This window comes from Opisthocomus hoazin, chromosome 1 (genome assembly GCF_030867145.1).
Source record: "Opisthocomus hoazin isolate bOpiHoa1 chromosome 1, bOpiHoa1.hap1, whole genome shotgun sequence".
Lineage (NCBI taxonomy): Eukaryota > Metazoa > Chordata > Aves > Opisthocomiformes > Opisthocomidae > Opisthocomus > Opisthocomus hoazin.
This window is the reverse complement of record NC_134414.1, coordinates 36413648-36434346: the sequence shown is the minus strand read 5'-3', so window position 1 is coordinate 36434346 and position 20699 is coordinate 36413648. Positions and strand designations below refer to the sequence as shown.

Genomic DNA, 20699 nt, shown 5'->3' with positions numbered 1-20699 from the left:
TCAAATTCCTCCTCCATGTTACTTCAAGCATTTGAAAAAACAGCACTGTGATGAGGGAGTGTTCTGAAAGTTACACCAGATCTCAGAGTCCTGGTAGCATACTTTAAAATTACTGTTAGAGCCCTGGTCATAAATGCAACCACACAGCCAGGAATCCAGCTGAACAGTCCTGTTCTCTCTTTTACTGTGATGACAGCTCAGAGCAGCTCTGGTAACCGCATTTACCTGACAGAACTGGAAGAGGACGCGCAGGAAGCGTTTCACATCTTTTACTCAGAGTCCTTTGCAGGCAGCAAAGTTGGGAACCTGGCAATTTCAAATACTTGCTACTTGCCTATTTATTCATTAGCAATCACTAATGGAGTTATCCACAGACACTCTAAGAGGGGTTATCGCCACAGAAGGCATCTTTCTTTCCTCCCCTGAGGCAGGATGTGACTACGAAGGAGGAGCACGGAAGGAGGCTGCGAAAGGCCATCCCCCCTCCTGGTACCTGCAGCGCCCTGCAAGAGGACAAACAACAGACTTCAATTCCATCACGTAACTGCTAAACACATTTATATGTTTATAAAGAAGAACTAGCCTAGAAAGGCCTACAGCATATCCTGATGTACAGCCAAGCATCTGAAAAATACACAAGCAGAGAGAACAGAAAAATCCAACTGCTGAAGTTTATTTATTACCTCACTGGTGCAGTTAACGCTTTACTCTGTACAACTTCAGTAATTCTTCACAGCTAGCTACCCTCCATGCACTCCCTACAACAGAGTTAATTATTCTGTATTGTGAGTTGTTTCTATGAAGTGATTCTCTAAAGGATTTTAAGCTCGCTCTCAAACATCTTGTAAAACAGGCACATAATTTTAAAATTTCAGAAAATTTAAACACCAGAAGCTGCCTTTCGAAGCTTTAACATTTAAAGCATTATTCCTCTTTCACAGGCCTCCTGGATGCTTGCCAACGGGGCTCTAATGCCAGTGCTACAGCATCCAAAATGCTATTTTAAGCCACTGCTGTGCTGACCACTACATTTTTCAAGCACGAGAGCAGCTTCCTGAAAAATGACGATTGTGAATAATTGTTTTTGTGGTTAACAAAATCACAAATATGTTGCTTCTGCTCACATGACATCTTCATTTCTGACCTATGCTTTGAAAGAGTACAGCAGTTGTTACACCTTTCCCTACTTTGAACGTGCAACCACGTCTAAACTTTTGCTAGTCCATAAAGTCAGTAACACATCACTGCATCCCAGACAGCTTTTAGCTATGACTGCAATCATTGACATTTCTATAAACGACAGTCAAGGGTATGGCCTTCCGTACCTGCTTTTTCCATTTGGCTCTATCAGTTTCCTCTCCTGCCCTCATACTTCTGCTTTCAATAAAGTGTAAATTTAAAGAACAATTATTTCAAGTTGTAGTTTATTTCCAGTTTGGAATAAGAAGTTATTGAGCAGTAGCCCACCTTCAATAGTTGCCAGCACCAAGTACTTCACAAGTGACTGCAAAAGGTGCTATAGCAAGTCTGTCTTGAATAAATTTACTTGCTTACCCTGCATTAGCTAGAAGCTAATTAGTCCTAGAAGCTGAAGCCAAAACACATTTACTTTTCCACGTACTATTACAATTCTGAATAGTTACCTACACAAACATACGTAACATACAGATACTCATACATTTGTTCTTTAAGGGTTGCTAACTTCCTGGCCTCCACAGTATCTTGCAGCAATGAGCTCCAGAGACAAAACCTTTCCTGAAATTAGCCAAGTTCATTTTACCCATGTTCTCTTATTCCCAAATTGTATGAAGGCACAGAAGGTCCAGATCATGTTCTAAACTAGTTCCCATTTATAAATTTAAAGTACAAAAAAGGGGATGTGTTATCATAGCTTTAGGCTCCTTATGAGTCATTGTCTCCATCAGAAGTCTGATGTAGGTTTACCATTCAGCTTTGGAGATTTCTTTCTTGGTTCGGGTATTACATGGTCATTTCATTTTGAATTCCTTCTAATCCACGTAGAACATCTTTAGTCATTTTAAAAAAAATACACCACCACTACTGAATTTTAAGATGTTGTAGGACAAGCTCCAGCAACACAGCAGGCCTTAACTCATTAGCTTTTTGTTTTCAAAGGCTCAAGTTCAAGTCCTCACTTGATTTACAAGACAGACATTCTGGGCTTTGTATCTGTCCACACCAAATCCAATTAACCATTTTGGCACATTTGGCAACAGATTTGGAACTGTTAAACTATTAATTCGCCACAGTAATAGCAGGTAAAAGTGGTAAATCCTTGGGAAGGCAAAAGTGACCAGGTAAGACGGTCCTTTGTACTTGGAGAACGTATGCGTGGAAAGCCACTGGCCCCAACAGCAGCTCCACTTCCTGCTGGCACCAAACCTCAGGAGAAGGCAAACCTAGCCTACAAGGACAATACAAACGGCTTCTGGTGAGGTAAGAGTGACTCCAGGAAAACAAAGAAGGGAAAATAATACAAAAGGAGGTCTTCCCACACTTTGACAAGAGGAATTAGCAGCACACAAACTTACCATTTAATCACTTGTACCACCCTTTTTCTTAACCCCTTTCATTGTTCCTGCTGTAAAGACTCCTCAGCAGACAGCCTCCTTTCATTCATCACCAGTTCTCAAGCAAAGAACAGTAGATGCTGAACCAAACTGGGCAAACAGAAAACGCACAGGGGACAGTGCTGAAGCAGAACAACTGTAAGACACCATTCCAGGCTTCGAAACAGGATGCATTAGTTCAAGCAGCACAACCTAGCTCTGTAAACATTGTATTTTCTTCTGCTCCTTTCCTGAGGACGCTGGCAGAGTTATGAAGCTTGTACTTACGTATGGAAGCGGAGCAGTACAGTAAAGCTGCAATACCAACAGTTCGCATCAAGAAAAGCAAATACGCTAGGAAATGCTAAAATTCAATCTGCATGCACATAAAACATACTAACTTCATAAATTTACAATTAACATCAACCAGCTGCATCTATTATGTGTAATTCTGGAAGATGCTGGCCTCAACAGTCAAGCATCAATTCAGTTACTTCTGAGGACATACAGCATCCCCCCAACACTTGGTCATACCAGCCAGGCTCTACAAAACCCACTCTAGCTGGCCAAAAACTTCTCCACTAGTCACTGCTTCCTACGGCAGTGGGCCTCTGGCCATCAGCCATCAAGAGGGAGTAGCGAGAAACTCTTCCATCCCCTTCCCTAGAAATTACACTGAAGGTAAGAGAAGCACATACATTTCTAGATATGCTTCCTGTAGCAGGCTAAATGTTCAGAATCTCCACTGCAAACTGCTCCAAAACACTAACCTCAACTCAAGATTTTCAAGCTCTCCACAGGGCTCTACTCAGTTTCCTTCTTCAGCAGCTCTTTCTTCTATTGCTGTTATCAATTACTTGATTAGATGAATTAACACAAGTATGTCCTTCAAAGAAGATCAAGCTGCTGAGTCAAAAGCAGCCATCCTGGCATTTTAGGTGTTCATTGCCATGTTTCAAATACAATTTTTATCTCATTTTAGTTTTCAGAAAAGCCAGAATTGAAGAAATAGCCTTAATTTTCATGTTTCATGTTTGTGCAATCCTAATTCAACCCAGTAACATCAATATACTTAGAGAGAAAGACTGCTTACTTCCCCAGAAAAAACTGCACACAACTTCAGATACTACATTTCAAACCATTTCTTACCAGTTTGAGATTACAAACAACCTTTCTTTACCACTTAAGGACAATCTTGCAGAAACTGCTCGCATTCACTGACAGACACTATAATTAAATAGTACTCAGACATGGCTGGATGTTCTTTTATAAAGAAAGAAGTCTACTTTTCCCAGCAATTATGTTTGGTACATTTCTTTTGTGGTCACTTTATGCAGAGTAGACTACCAATGGTATTTACATCTTTTAACTCTTATTTCTGAAGCAAAATGTAGATCTTTCCAGCAACCTCATGATTTCTGAAAAGGCTTTGCATCTAAATCTTGCCTCTTCATTAGACGCAGACAACATAAATCAGTGGCTGAAAACATGCAACTGATCAGCAAAAATTCAAAAATTAAAACATCCAACGTTCACCTGTCATGTTTGAAGTATTTTGCACAGTGACAAATCATTTTAAAAACTTCATCACAAATTTACACCTTAGGATAGAGTTTATATTTAGTACATAAAATGCCACAGAAATTTGTTGTCTATTATATAATTTTTCATATTATAGTTATTTTTAAGAAGTGTCTAAGAAAGCTGAAGTTTTTAGTAGAAAAGACGTTGGTTAAGAAGTTCTAACATCTAATTTACAGAAGGTCTACATATTTGTACTACAATTCACTCCAGAAAACTAGAACTTACACTTCAACATTTCTGAACACAGATCTCGGAGTGCCAAGTTGCCTATGCCAAATTCTGCAAAGCTACATAGCACTATTATCTGATGAATGCAATCTGCATGACTGTTCTAGTGATCACAGTAACAAAACCATGGGAATATTTGTCTGTACACACAAAGGCTCCAGGCTTGATCCAGAAGCTATCAACTTTCCTCTTAAGTCACAGACAGTACATCTAGTGCCTATCATAAAGTACTTTTGTTCCAGAGCTATGACAGCAACTTTGAGAAAGTAATTCTAAACAATACCTATAAATTCTTTTTTTTTTTTTTAATAGGATTTTTAAAAGCCAAAGTAGAAGAAAGAAAGAGTGTTTGGCATTTTGGGTACCTGCATGGATCTTACATAGATCTGACTTGATCTTCCATCTAACATAAGATGCAAACTTCATCATTTACAAAAACGAATCCCATTGTTTTGGGGAGTTTTTTGGTGCTGAAGTATAAAAATTAATACAACATTTTAGTTACTTATAAAATGTTCGTCATGTTCCTGAAATATTAAGAATGGTTTAGTCTATCTTGTTTCGAGGTTGGAGTAGGAAGTAACTCTTAAAAATAAAACTTTAATAAAAGCAAGCATCCTTAAAATTTGTCTCCGATTAAAAAGTATTAAGAGGGAGGGTTGCATGGCTTTCTTTAACAATTTTTAGGTCAGTAAATATCAAGATATTCTATTTGAAAATACATATGAACATTTAACATAATTTTGATGTCCTTTACAGAATTCTTTGGAGGACTGTTTGTGATGCTTTCAGAGAAAACACTCTCATCCAATAGCTTCGTAGGCACTAGAAAAGTATGTTCTCAATATTCTAAGTATTTGGACAGTAAATATACACATTAAAGATTCCCAGAGATTGGATTCTATCGGTCAGGCAAATACGAAAAGTGAAGATGATTACTGCTAGCCACAGATGTCCTTTAAGACGTTAATATTTATTTTTCCCCTTCCACAGACCACAGTACTCTCTAGAAGCTGAAAATATATTAATGGAAATCATCATCTACCTTTTACATACTGAATTCCAACAAAATAAGAAGGCTGCTCAATTACCCCACTATGCGAGCAGCATTAAGAATCTACACGTCCCAAGTGCAGTCTCACTGAAACCTTACAAATGGGGCTAACCTATGCCTTCACGACAAAAGGGTGCCTCAATTTTCAATGCAGTAATATTTCAGAGATGATGCGCTTCATTATTAACAAGGTACATCTCTACAGGAATATACAGATCTCTGTCCTGCTTTGCTGCTCTGTTTTTTCATAAAGCACTAAAAGCATTTGAGATTTTGCCCACTTTAAAGCATCATCGACTTAAAATAAATTCAGAAATTATATGGACAGACAGCATGTCCCTTAGGATCATCTTTTCTGCTCTTTGTTATAAAGCAGCCAGCAAAGGAGAGCCCCAACTCACAAGCAGGCCTTTTAGCTACTATCCCATAAATAAGAATAGGCTCTATTGCCAACATCTGTGTAACTTGGCTCCAACTCATGCATGCCTGATACCATTTCAAAAACTAAAATCCCTTTCCCCACCAGAAGGAAGAAAACCAAAACCACCACCATAAACATTTCACACCTCCTTTCCTCCCTCCTCTTTCTCCAATCAAATACATGCTCGGGAACTCCTCTCTTTCACAAGCAATTATGGAACTGGAAAGAGCCTCACAAACTTGGAAAGAAAGAATAGAACACGGAGACACATGCACAGTCTGCACCATTCCCTGAACATTTATGAGTAACTTGCCATTTCACCCAATTTAGGATATTAGGCCTGCTAAAGAAACACTTGGCAGTGCAATACGCTGATCCATTCTTAACGTAATAACCTCATTCAATAGATTAAAGAGATACATTTATACCTTGAATTCATTTGAGCGCTACAGTAAATAATTTAACAAGTACTTAAAATATGTAGTCATTAACTCAGTCCTTTTTATTTTATTTCCATTTGGTCTTATTTTGTAAGAATGCAACAAATGAAACTGGAAGAGCAGCAATTGCTTTTTCTCTCACCAGCAGGTTGGGGGTTTTTTTCCACCCTTAGAAAAAAAAAGGGTTAAACTTTATATGTTCTTGTATACAGGTGGTAACACAGCATTCAGAATTTAAAAAAAAAAATTAATCAAATTGCTTAGTAGACATTTTAAGATAAAGCCAGGTCTAGATTTTCACTAAATAATATAAACAAACCATAATGCTGAATATAAACTAATTATTACTACAAAATCCTTCCTTGTCAGATTTCAGAGATGCTCAGAGTTTGAAAATCCTGTACCACAAGTGACATCAAGGGACAGTGACAATTAATGGCCTACAGAAGTTTCCACACAGATGACAACCATAAAAATACCAGCAGTTGTTCTGCTTGCCCTTACCTGCCTTTCTACAGGGCAGGCATTGCTATCTGGACCCTCACGAAATCCTAGAGGAAACGAAAGCATTCCACTTCTGTTAGACTCAACATAGGAGCAAGAATTAAGGTACTGTTTACAGTCCAAAGGCAGACCTCCTCAGAGAAATAACGAATTTTATCACATGGTACAAGAACATGTTATGGTACTTTGAAACACACACATACATCCAGTAAAATCACCAAGCTGAAAATAATCTTCCAGGAAATCTACAGAAGTGGTTGTTGGTTGTTTTGGGTTTTTTTTTGGTTGGGTTTTTTTGTTTGTTTTGTTATTTTTTCTACCATGCTTATCCCAACTCAGAGGCAACACATGCCAAACAAGTTACTCAATTCAGACAGACTCCACCTGAGTAGTTTTGCTTGCTCTTCTTTAAAAAGAGAAATATTTCAAAATTGCAGTCACAACAGAAGTCAAAGCAATCACACATGAGTTACCAGGTTTACTTCTAATCACAATCTTCCTTCCTTACTAGCTGTAACACCACTAAATACTTAAAACCACAAATTTAGTATGGTGAAGTTTTGAATTCCTTGATTTCTTCAGTTTGGTACACTTAAGTTATGTCTGCCAGTCATCATCTCTCTCTCTTTCATCTATACGCAGCTGTGACAGGGTTGGGTGAAGCGAAGGTCAGAGGAAGCTTAAAAGGCATTTCAGTTTTCTCTCATCTTGACAGGGATTTCATCCCTCCACATTGCACAGGGAGTTCAAAGTTACTAGAAAAACATTAAAAGGTACTTCTATACCATGCATGTATTTACAATGATTGAAAGGAAAATACCATTACTAAACCAAGCACAAGCAACTCACAACTTATATTAAGCTCAGAAACTTAACTCTATGCAATTAAAAGGACTGCTGACTAGATTTATAAGTACTGAAGTAGATTAACACTCGGTTACCAATAACCAGGACTGTTACTGACCCATGAGAAAACAGTTTACAAATAAAAGATCAACAATGTCTGCAAAAAAAAAGAAAAAAAAGGCGTAACTTACATTTGATCTGCACCTTCTGATCTTACGGGAATGAATGAAGTGTAACACTGATGATACAGAGAGAAGTATACACCAATAGCACTCTGTGCTGACATTACCTTACCCGAGTAACTCATCTTTAAGAACTACACTGCAGTGTAGTAGTAAAAAAAGCTCAGCTTAAGACACTAAGACTACTGTAGAATGTGTATCCACATTTTCAGTGCCTTTCAGCACTGCCCCTAATACTTAGCACAGTGCTTTGATACTGTTGCTTAAGCAACTGCTGGAGAAGTTCAAATCTTCATCACACATGAAGAAATCAGAGCCCTGAAAAGTTCGTGCTGGATATTCATCCTAATTAAAACAACCAAAAAAAACCAAACCCAGACACAGAAACAGAAGATTGGACAAGTACTTGAGACACATACAAGCTCAATTTGCCTGGCCAAGTGGTTTAGCACACCTAAGCCTCAGGTTTTTATAAAACACTCTACAAACAACTTCCCGTTGCTATCAAACCTATACCTTACTAGAAATAACTTTTTTTTTTTTTTTTAACAGATCGTGGGCCCATCCATACCTTTCTGTTAAGCCCAAACGTATGGAAGGTCTTCTGGTGCCTGTTTTAACAATCTGTAAAACCATACTCCTCCACTATACTCAAAAGAATGCGTTATTCAAATGTATATAAACAGATGAACAAGATATCTCTCATGTTTTATTAAAATAAATATGAAGCACAGTTTTCTGCAAGTTTCTTTGAGAAAAAGCAAACATCAGTGGTACCTGCATTTGTCCCTCTCCAAGGATTACAGTCAGCTTCAAAAAAAGTGATAAGCTTCTAATCCTTAATGATAAAAAAAAAACCTCAAACTGCTTTACTTCCTAGTCTATTACTCTTAACACTCTTTCAAAGTTCTGTACCCATTTCAGCTTGCACGCTACCTACAACGCCCAGCAAGGAAGGCTAATAATACAGGGTAGTTTGTTCAGGTAGTTCTCTGCTGACAAAGAAAAGTTACTTTTGACCCTCATGGACCATCACTAGCCCAGCACTGCAAGAAGAAACACAAAATGGAAGAAGAACTTCAAGCTTGAACGCCCATGATACTTAAATATATGTCCTGGTTGTCAAAGCTACTCAATCTACAAAGCTTCACCAACACTACACACCTCATGAAAGCAGTATAAGAAATACTTAAACACAAAGAAAAAAATTTTAAAAACACATGACAATACACATTGCCCTAAGTGCCCACACACAGACATATCTACATGTGAATTTCATGCTTGGCACAGTGGTGAAAGTCTGACTTCATATATACATATGGAGCAACACTTAGAACTAAACATATTCCTATGCCTATACATGCCAGTTTAAATGTTCTTTAATTCATATAGCATTATTTTAAACTTCCAGTAGTAATATTTAGTGTCAATGTACACTTTCTCTAATTTTAAATATTGTGATAAAAAGACTAGCAAAATTCTGGGAAATTACTAACTGAATTAAAAAAGGTTAAATTATCAGCAGGATTAAAATAACTTAGACAAAGTCAAGGCCAGCAAGTGTATGTTAAGACTGTGGAGTAGGGAAAAAAAATTAGGAGCTGAAGAACAAAAGATAATGCCAAAATAATTTAAAGAAAGCGTAACAACAAATGAATTGCTTGCTCAAAGGGAAATGGTGAACAAGTTTACCATGACTCTTCTACTCTACAAAAACACACGTTCAGGATTCTACTTTGCAAGTGTAAAAAAATGAATAAAATTGAACAAGTTCAGTTTTTAAATTGTAATGTTGCATTTGAACTATGATGAGTATTCTTCTTAATTTCTGCATGGCACCTATGTCCGAAGTCCTCATTTATTCAGTACCAGCAAGTCATTTAGTCCATAAGGTAACCAACAGCGATAAAATACCTAAACAGTCACAGGCAATACTGTCTAGTATTTGCATGTATGGGATCATTACAATCCCTGCCTGCCAAACATTTATAACCACTCAGTCACTCTCAGGAAGGTTTGTCCAGCTTCAGAAGATGGAATACATATGCAAAATACTTTTTGCGTACAACTGCAACCACAAACCAAATCTGCTTGAAACACTGATAATGCATAGTAGGTGTCCAAAGGTTTGAACAAAATGAGCTAAGGGTTTCTACCCCACAACTGACAGTAGCACAATTACTATCTTTGTTAGCAAATTCCAAAGACAGACCAAGAGTTACAGTGTTGCAAGACATTAAAGCCAGAAGGATGATCAGGTGCTCCAATTTGATACCGCAATTATGCTGCACTTCCATCATTCGATTTGTAACTCTGTGAATGCTTTAGAATCAGCTAAAATAAATAACGTGGTATCTCCTGTCACTCAAGAGCTCTTTTCCATCTTAGCTTTAGGCTATGGCTTCTTGCACGATCACATTGAGAATAAACTAGTTCCTTATTTACGGTGATTATTAACATGAAATACATTTACTGAATAACCTTATCCTTAGTTCCCGCTTAGTATGCTGTTAAAGCATGCATTGCCTTTGGTGGCCTAAGTGCAGTAAATTAAAGGTATGGGCCCACTTCTACAAGTAGTTATCAGTCATTTGTTGAAGTATAATATGCGTTACACACAGCACATTTTAGTCTCATAAATTAATCAAGAATAGAAAAGAACCAGTGCATTAAATCAACGAGAACAAAGACACACTATTCTCATTTATGTTTCACCTACACCAAACTGCACACTCAGATCACAAATTATTCCCAAAAAGGTCATACCAAGAATACATCTGTGTACTGGTTATTATTACACCGATATTCAGGTGTGCATAGTTTCTTCTTCTAAAAGACCACAGCAGCAATATTACTGTTTACAACTTCATCTACTTCCTAAGCTGTCAGAGACAGGTCTGAAAAGGCTGGCTTACTTATTACCCTCTGTAAAGTGAGCAGCGTTATTATAGGGTGTTTTTTGTAGCACAGGTGTGCTATGCATATGTCTTTTTACTGACGCTGAAGCAAGGTACATCATGGAAGGGTCAAGGGTGTTGGGGTGTTGTTTGTGTTTATTATTATTTTCCCCTCCTGTCCTTCTAACTTTGCTTTTCACTGACTGTTCTAGTCATTACCCAATTGCGGTATTACCTTGGTCACAGTAACTTCTAAAGGTTGAAACACTTCACTACCGATACACAGCACAGCAAACAGATAATTCTAATTTCCAGATTAGCCTGTAATGCAAAGAATGCAAATCCTAACACAGTAACAAAGATCACTTTCAAATTAAATATTTTAAAACCTTTTATTTGTTTTTGTACATACACAGATGATTTAGTCTACTTATATACTAACAATGTCCAAAGAGCAGCCAAAACTGTAGTGCTAAGGAACATTTTCTGGAAGTCTCATTATCCGTTGCAGAGGTACATTTCTCAGCATCTCCAACAATCTGCCTTAATTGCTAAATTATTCCTTTTATAACCCCCTGAAATCTGCTGGTTCCTCCTATCTTTAAAGCCAACGCAATACCAAGCACTGTAGCAATCCTCAGTCCAAAGCGTATCATGGCATGCAGAAGATGCATCTACGAAAGACACCAGAAAAAGGTCCATTCAAACAGGTATTGCCACCTGCAGCTGGCCAGCAGACTGTATACAAAGTACAGGTCCTAAACTCCTTGCTACTGGTAGGTATTTTATTTCATCAGACGAAATGAGAAGCTGGACTTACCAGCATAACACAACAGCAACCACACTTTCTTCGACAAAGCGCTTTTTTTTTCCTTACTTATGGGACTTGCCACTATTGAGAGTAACTATTTTTTCAAGTTCCATAAACAGACAAATTGAAGCTATGAAGAGACTTTTTAAAAAGTCAATCTCCTTGAACCCAAATTACGCAATTTTCAAATTGATGGCAGAACTCTGAAGCAAGTTTAAAATCCGAAAAATGGAAGATAACACTGCCCCTAGCATTCAACTAAAAAAATACCAGCAAAATCTACTCTAAGCTACCATAAATCCTTTGTTGTGAAGTATCTACTAAAAGTATCTTCTTCCTTTTTCATCAGATACACAGAAGCAAAACTTACAGCAAATAACAAAGCCCATAGGAACTCTAAAACAGCTTACAAAAAAAAGCATGCAAAAGTTACCACATGAAAAAAAAATTTTAATTGAAACGTCCAGCTCTACTTATGTTCATTTACTACTGCTTACTAACATCTTCAACAAGTATTCAATTACATCTATAAAAATCTGATCTGTACCTGATCAACCTTCCTACTACATACTTGCATACATGATAAAAATTCATCTAATTTCCTGACTGTACTCTATCTTTACAGGCTAGCACTAGTTACTACTACTAGAGATTCTCAAAGGCTGTTTGCAACTCTTTCAGTTCTCACATGCTGTTTTAATCTTCCAGCCCCTCCACAGACTTAATAACAAGCCAAAACATACATCCTATACAGAAAACATTTCCTCCACTTGTTTTTTCCTCTGTCCAGCTGTAAAGGGATCTCTTAATAAAAATTTCTCTTCAAAAAGAAAATTATGACAGATTGTCAGGTAATAAAGAATACTTCAAATCTCTATGTCAGGCTTATGTGTTCATCATCACGTTCTCCTTTCTCTTCTATTTCACTGTTGGATGAAATGCACAAACAGGTGAAAACAGCTTGCATCAGACTAAAGAATGAAAGCAACTCTACTGGAAACGCTGTCAAGGACAGGGAGACAGTTATTAGTTCTCTTATCCTTCATTCACAAAAGCTGTTCTTGAGTAACGGTAAACAACATTTCAGATTAAGTTATCTTTAAATTAACTTACAGGAACCTTTCTAAATGCTGTAAAACACTTTTTTTTAATTTTCAATTTATAGGTAATTTGAGAATTAGACAAGTCTCTACAAAATCCTATTGCATGCACCTACAGCATAGTAAAGCACTGTCTATGAATACATAAAACTGATTTTGTAACACTAAGTAGAAATGCACAAAAGAATTCACTGCAATACAAATATGTATTTTTTCCATACTTTAGTTTCAAAGGCATAAAAATAAAAGAAATCCTCTTCTACAGTTCTAGAGATGAAATACTAAGCTCAAAAGCTGTCTAAAATTGACAGGATTTAGTAACTGAACTGAATAAATTGAGGTACCCGCTGCAAATCCAAGAAACTGTATGGGAATCATGCACTAAAACCATGTCCATACCCTGACTCAAGCAAAGAAAAAAAAAAGATACTTAACATCCAAAAAACTGGCCTGCATTTTTGAAGACTGAAATATTAGAACAGATGATGAGTCTACCAACAGACAGACATGGATGGCATACCCAACAGGCTATTGTTGAAAGACTAGTCAGAAGAACTAGGGGTGAGGTTTTTTGGTGGGTTTTTTTTAAATACAGAAACTGTAAAATTATTATTGGTATCCTCTCCTTAATGAAGTCTGCAAATTAATTTTCCATACGGCATTCTGCCAAGCAGTTCATTTTTAATACCTCTTGTTTCAAGTCACAGTGAAGATAAAAAAAAAAAATCATTCATACTGAGGAAATAAAGGTTACAGTTTTCAAAGCAGATACACTCCACACTGTCTATATGTAAAAGGCCATGCCCTGGTAACAGGCATAGGAAGAGCTGCAAATGGCGTTCTAAAAACTGAACAGGGCTAAAGACTTAAAGATACTGGCATGTCTTTAAATGCAATTACATACAGGTTTAACGAAAGCTTGGAGTTAATCTAAACAAGGTATTACATGGGTCAGATGTTTTTTCAAAGGCACACTAAATGGAATTTTACAGCTTCTTCACTGGCCCGATTATGTCATCACTTACTTCTTTCTCCCACCTTTTCCCTTGCCAGGTTTAGAATCACTTGGGATGTACCGATACAAATCTTCAGCAATGTATGTGTGTGTGTGTGCATGTGAGAGAGAAATGGGGATTTCATACACACATATTGACAGCATATCTGCTTTTTATTTATGTACTTTTACAAAACACTACCCTTTACCTCCCATAAAAGAGGGAATAATCTAACAAACAGGCAAAAAACTCTCGAGAAAACTCTAGTTACAGATATCCGATGGTCAGAGCAGTGAGGAGCCAAGCAGCATATCTTGCACTACTAGTGAGTGATGACATCTAAGCTCCAGACCAAAAGAAATTCCAGTCAAGATGACAACAGAAATAATACCTTGCCCCAGGATCCCCCGGAAACGGTAACAGAAGCAACCTCACTAAGTTTTTAATGTTACAGGCAGATATACAGGGAGAAGTGCTGCTGTGAATTACCTAATTGTATACAAAAGTGACCTAACTACTACTGCCATGCAAAAAAACACAATTATTTTTGGTTGCCATTTAATAGAGTCATATCCTGCTCTGTGTAAAGAATCTAAATGATTTTCCAACTGCAGCTACACAAAAGTATAGTCTACCTGGAGATGACAGATTGAACAAAGACGCAACGTGCACGGGAGAAGAAAGGATATGATCTTTGGCTAGCCAAATAACAGAGGAAGAAGGTATTTCTGGCTATTGTTACCCTGAGGGATTTAAACATTCTGGAAAAACTACCAATCATGACAAACAGCTAACATATGCTATTAAAATCAGGGTACAGTCACGTGCTAGATGTCATCTTCCAAAACACTGAGTATCAATGAGTTATGATTCTCTTGCTCAGCTAGGATCCCCTGAAAGCTTAGGGGACATTTTCGGTTGGTTGGTTAAAAAAAAAAACACAAACACACACAACACACCACAAAAAACACCACCAAGCACAAACTGGGCCCATGAAGAGAAGTATTAGTGTCCTGGTTTAGAAGGATCAAAGGCAGGAAAACCAAAAAATGTTTGAGAAGATTAACTACTAGTAGTATAATGGTGACACTGTGGGCTTTAACACCCCAATCTGTCTTCTACCACCTTCATGTACTTTTTGACTAAAAAACATAATCAGAATGAAACAGTGTTGGAACTTGTCTTCTAGCACTCCTGGAAGACAAGCTGCTACTCATTATAGCTCCCTGGCATCTTAGAAAGACTTGATGAAAGCCACTAAGGCAGTCAACACCTCATGATCAACATAATCAGAGACTGCTGATAGAGTTAGTATTTTCAGTATTAAGAAAAGATTCCAGCCTCTCCCAGCAACCCCTTGGTTTGTTTTTGGGTTTTTTTTTCCAATAAAGTTTGGCCACTGATATTACTCCTGATTTAAGTCATGGCACCAAGAAGGTATTTCAGTACTTCACCTCCCATTGCTATGGCATTTTTCCCCTCCTTGTGTTTAGTGCTTTATATTGTCCCCTCACCTGAGTCTCTGGGGTTTTTCTTCCAGTGTTTTTTCTGTCCTCTCCCACATTCTCAAGGCAGGTTATTCATCCTAAAGTTAATGCCCCCCTTAATGTAGCTGCTTCTTAGACAAGAAGTTCTTTGGGAGAACCACCACAGTCTTCTGTCCGTTCGTAAACGCGTATCACGAGAGGTCCTCAGTGCAGTGGGGAATTTCCACGTATAATTTATATCAAACTATCACACTTCAGAACTGCTGTTCAGATCGCTTCAGCCTGCACACGTGAGGACCCTTCACAACTGACACAGCTTTTCTGCGCACACTGCCAAAGAAATCAGACTCTTCACATGTACATACTACTAAGACCAGCCAGCAGTCATTTGCTAGAAGAGGCGAAGGTGGGAGAGCACGTGCGGTTCCTTACTCGGGCTGCACAGAGCTGGTGCACCAGGTTCAAAGGCTCACCACTCCTCCGCAGGCCCAAGCGGCTCTCACAATGGATTAACGCTTTGAAGCAAAACCACCAAGACCAAAAGTGCCTGAAGTCCAGTTTAAAGAACCACGACAGTGTTACTGAACCTCCCTTTTCCCACCATACTCATTTGCCTAAAGCGTCTCTTGGCTGTCAAAGAGAAGGCTTCTACATAGACCACAGACTCGCAACTGGTTCAACCTGAGTAAAGTTAGTACTTGAAAAAGAGAAGCTGAGGCAGGATGAAGTCCAGGCTTGTGAAAAAAAAAAATCTACCTAAGAATAAATATTAATTATTTCAGTATAATAAATAATCTAAACTACAATCACCACCAGCATACCCACATTCCACAGTATTCTTCAGTCTTCCTCTGTACAATGGGAATATACGCACTGTCACAGACTGTTAAACGTAATTTACTCAAGCAGTAGTTTCGGAGCATAATCAATACAACCCACCCCCTCAAGAGCAAAACAAGTATTTTAATATAATACCTACATGCGCTGGGACTTGAGAAACCATTATTTCTAATTAAACAAAAACATCACACCGCTTCATTTCACAGAATGGCTGTAACGAGACCCGCAAGTTAGCGCAAAGCAAACCATCACACAGTCCCTCTTTTAACAAAAGTTACAGGCAGTCTTACCTCTCATCCTCACCATCTACGAGAGGCGTCGTCAACGGCAGCACCTTCAGCGGAAAGAGGGAAGCGGAGGACGGCATGTTGCCGCTACCGCCATCCGAAACGGCCGATGCTCCAACGCCACTCTCGCCACCGGCAGCTTGAGGTAAACCCACCAAGGAAGGTTCCGTAGGGCGTCTGCCATCTTCAGTTTGGCTTACAATTGACTGAGCTAGTGATTGTGCGGGGAACTGGGTAGAGCTTAGCGGTATCTGCTGCGGCACGCTCTGCGCCACCGGCATACCTATACTCGTTGATATCAAGGGGGGCTGACTAACGCTTTGAGCCAAATTCCCGTTCTGCACAGCCGAAGCTTGTGCTATGTTCTGTGGCTGTCCCAAACCTATAGAAGCTGAAGGTATGCCAGGAGGCACAGCTGAACCAGCTTGACTCGGTGCAGGAACAGTACTAGCAGACGGTATAGGGCTAACCGCAGGCAGCTGCTGGCCAGTCATCCCTTGGACTACAGATTCCACCCCTTGTGCCTGCGGCTGTACAGGTAACAAGGTGTTTTGCTGAGCAATGACCATTTGCTGAGGGAGGCCTGAAGCGCTGGCCTGTAATCCCTGCTGCATTATTCCTGTCTGCACAGGCTGCACTACTTGCGAAGATGGAGGAGCAGCCGTCGACGGCATAACTGGAGGTGGAATTTGGTTGGCAGCAGATGGTGGTTGCACCACAGCGGCTACGCTTCCTTGCTGCCCAACGTTCAGCATCTGACCACTGGTACCTACACCCGGTATCGCTGCTGGAGCATGTGCCACAGGCTGCGCTGGGGCAGCGGCTGGATGTGCCTGCACCGAGGGCGGCATGCTCTGCGCCTGGGCAACGGGAACCGGCTGCCCTGCTCCTACTCCCGTGGAAGCAGGCTGCATGGCAGGGGCAGGAGGCTGAAGGATCTGCTGATGCTGAATGTAGTCCGGCATAGTCCCCGTAACGGAGTTTTGGTTCACCGGCTTAACGTGACCTGTGGCCATCTGCGCAGGAACCGTCTGCTGCTGCTGCTGTTGCTGTTGTCCATACTGCAACTGCTGCTGCTGCACAACTGGCAAAGTCTGCGCCGGCTGAGAATACGGCAGCTGCTGTTGAGCTATACTCTGAATGGCAGGTTGCTGGTGGCCCAGAGACGGGGATACACCTAGTATACTAACCGGGGCTGGCTGAACCCCAGTGACAGTGGTTAGACTGGCCTGCGCAGGAGGCTGGACCCCTGGCTTCTGCTGTGGATAGTTTACTTCTTGAGAATGCAGCTGGACTTGTGCAAGCTGTGATTGAGAAACACTCTGTGGTATACTAGATGCTGGAATTGCCGGAGGACCAGCGCTGCTAAAATCCATCTGCTGCGGACCCACACCTTGAAACGCTTGCTGCTGTACCATGGTAGGTGCTCCCATTTCTCCACTTCCCACACTTTCTGTATAGTGACTCAGTGTGCTTACATTGCTGCTAACAGAACTCCCACTGGTGCTCTCCCTTTCAGAAGTCACTTCAAGCGGGTTTTGTTTTATCGTCTCTACTGCTTTGTTTACTGCTACTCCTTCTGAAACTGCAACAGCGTTCTCTTTATCGTAGAACTCAGTGCATGTCCATCTACCTTTTTTGAAAGGTTCAGAACTAGAATCTAATTTTACAACCCTAAACCTTGACGTGCCAGATGCAGGCTGTTGCTGGCTTGATCCCACCGCCATCCCTGCAGCGGGATTAGTAACATTGTTAATGACACTAGAGGAAGCACCGGTACCATTGCCAACACCACTCAAGATACTCACATTAGCGCTGCTGCTAGTTCCAGACAAAGCATTTACATTACCAGTACTCGTGATGTTGCTTAAATTCATAGTACCAAGCACACTAGAACTACCACCACCCATATTATTTAAGGTACTAGTTCCAGTAGCAGGACTTACACCTAAATTGCCAGGAGTACTTGTAGTGCGGATATTAGACACGACAGATGCTGGGGAACCAGTGGATGATGCAGCAGAAACTGGTGCAGTTGATATAACATTGTCAGAGCTTCCAGTTGTGGATAGTTTTCTAAAGGATGGACTGGGCGGTGGTCCTCCAGAAACTGGGGCACTGCCCACCCCAGGATGCGACGGATGATGGTGTCCATGGTGGTGGTGGTGAAGATGGTGGTGGTGGTGAACGTGATGGGGGTGAACACTTCCATTGATCACAACACTCTGCTGCGGGTGATGAGGCAGAGGAGCATGCTGCTGAGGAAGATGAGGCTGGTTTGGAGAAACAGCCCCAGGAGTCTCTGCCTCTTGGAAGTTATTCAAAGTCTCTTCAGAGGAGCTCCTCTCGGGTTCTCCCAAGTCAGTGGCCCTGGATAAAGAAACATCTAAGATTTCCGAAGACGACAGGTCTTCGGTGTGGGACTCATCCAGGTCATCGTAGCTTTCCGTATCCTCAGCTATGCTGTTATTAGAGCTCATACTAGCTGATATTTGAGCAGGGGTCACGCTGGTAATTTGGAAGCCACTTTTCTTTTTCATTTGGGCTCCAGCCTGCGCAAGAGGTTGCGGCTGGAGCTGAGACTGCGAGAGGAGGTTCAGGCTTTGTGGAGGAGGGGGTGTCGCCTGCGGACCCGCTGATGAAGATGCTGCAGGAGACGGAGGCGGCGGCTGGACCAGCAAAGGCGGCTGATAATCCTCGGCGGAGAGGGCAGCGCTCCCAACGCCGGTACCTGGTGCAGTGGGAGCAGCAACGCAGCTGCTGCCGCTGCTACTGCTGCTGCCCCTTCTAGGAAACATCGCCGGGTGCGCCATCTTCCTAGCACTAACGTCTGCGGCTGAGTCAGGCTGGTGCATTGTATCGGGTGTGTTTTAAGCGTGCGATCCCGCGGCGCGGAGAGAGACAGACAAGACAGACAGACACACACAGTTAGCTCTGCGCTCACGGCAGGGCAGGGACACCGCGCACACCCCCCACCCCCCCAGGAGCACGGGCTGAGGCGCCTCGGCACCGCCGCCAGCGAGCCGCCCCCCTCCCCTCCTCCTCCCCCCTCCGAGACAGGGAGGGGGCGAGCACCGCTCCTCCGCCGCCCCTCCATTAGCGCCGCCGAATGTGACACTTCCAACCCGCCGCCATTCACTTTCTGCCTCCCTCTTCCCCCACCCCCCAGCTTCTGACTCCCACCGCCCCCCCCCCCCCCCCCCAACTGCGCCTCTCCCGGGGCGGGCAGCGGAATGCCCAGGGCAGCCGGCCGGCCGGCCCCGGGGCCGAGCCCCTTCTTCCCCGCCGCTCGCCCCGGCAGAGCTGCCCTCCTCCTCCTCGCCTCGGCGGGGCGAGGGCGGCCGGCAGGCCCTGGGCAGCCCGGCGCCCCTCGCCGCCGGAGCAGCAGCAGCAGCAGGAGAGCGGAGATACGTACGGGACCGGCGCACAGCAGGGCGGCAGCGGCGGGCTGAGCCGGGCAGGGGCATCCCCGTCAGTGGCAGCCATGGAGCTGAATCATTTTGGGTATTAACGAGACGGAATGAGGAGGGAAGAAAAGCGGCAGCAGCCCGACGAGAGAGTCCATGAAAAGGAGGGAGGGAGGGAGGGGGAGCCAGCCAGGCAGCCTCTCTCTCTCCTCCCTCTGTGTCTGGATGTCTCTGGAGGAGGCTCCGCTCCGCACGCTCTTCCTTCCCCCTCCTCCTCCTCCTCCTTTATAACAGGCGGCACCCGCTCTTCCTCCGCGGAGCCGCGCCGGGGGTCGGTCCTCCTCCTCCTCCTCCTCCTCCTCCTCCCCCTCCCGCGCACGCCGCTGCCCCGTCCCTTTCTTCCCTCCGGGTCTCTGCCGGCTCCCCCGCCGCCACGGGTCTCTCCCCCTCCCGGCCCCGTCTCCTCACGGAGCGCTGGGGGAGGGCGCTGCGCGGGGCCGCAGGGAGGAGGGGAGAGCTCGCCAAAGGGGAGGGCGGGCGAGAGACAACGTAAGATGGCGGCCGCCGCGCATGCGCGCCCCGCCGGCAGACATAAAGCCCGTCTGGCCCCGGCCAACGGAAATAGGCTCGGCTCGCGCGGCGGAAATTGCCGAGCGGCGCCGAGCCCGGCGAGGGGGAAGGGCGGGGGTGTCCCCGCCGGGCGGCGCTGCTGCGGGGGGGGGGGGCGCCGCGCCGGGGTGCAGCCATGGCGGGGAGAACGCGGGGGGACCGCCCCAGCCGCCTCCCCCCCCCAGGTGCCCCTCGTTACGCTTCCCCGGGCCCGCAGCGTGACTGCGCCTCACATGACCCGCGGCCGCCGCCTCCCCTCCCTCCGCTCAGCCCCGCTGCAGATTTATTCGAGTTATTCATCGCCTTCTCTTCCCTCCCCTCCCTCGGTCCAGAATGTTCCTGCCCGTCCCTTCCCCTCCCGCCCGTGGGGAGAGCCGAGGCACCTCGCTCGGGGCCGCCTTCCCCTTTGTGCCTCCGGCAGCTCGTGTGTGTGTGTC

General features: G+C 42.8%; 1 protein-coding gene across 4 annotated transcripts in view; it reads right to left on the bottom strand.

Annotated features, from left to right (window-relative positions):
* The window catches only part of TSC22D1 (TSC22 domain family member 1), a 95193-nt gene extending 74995 nt beyond the window's left edge, over positions 1 to 20198 (bottom strand). For 2 of the 4 annotated variants that reach the window (XR_012764177.1, XM_075422237.1), the window contains exons 1-2: positions 19662 to 20198; positions 16250 to 19092 (exon numbers count right to left, since the gene is read on the bottom strand). Coding sequence is in view for 3 of the 4 variants with exons in the window: in XM_075422237.1 (XP_075278352.1) it covers positions 16250 to 19059 (2810 nt within the window). In the remaining variant the exon portion in view is untranslated. Of the gene's footprint in view, positions 1 to 16249; positions 19102 to 19661 lie in introns of those variants that run through there. The other 2 variants (XM_075422227.1, XM_075422219.1) reach the window with 2 other exon arrangements.
* Between the last annotated feature and the right edge of the window lie 501 nt (positions 20199 to 20699).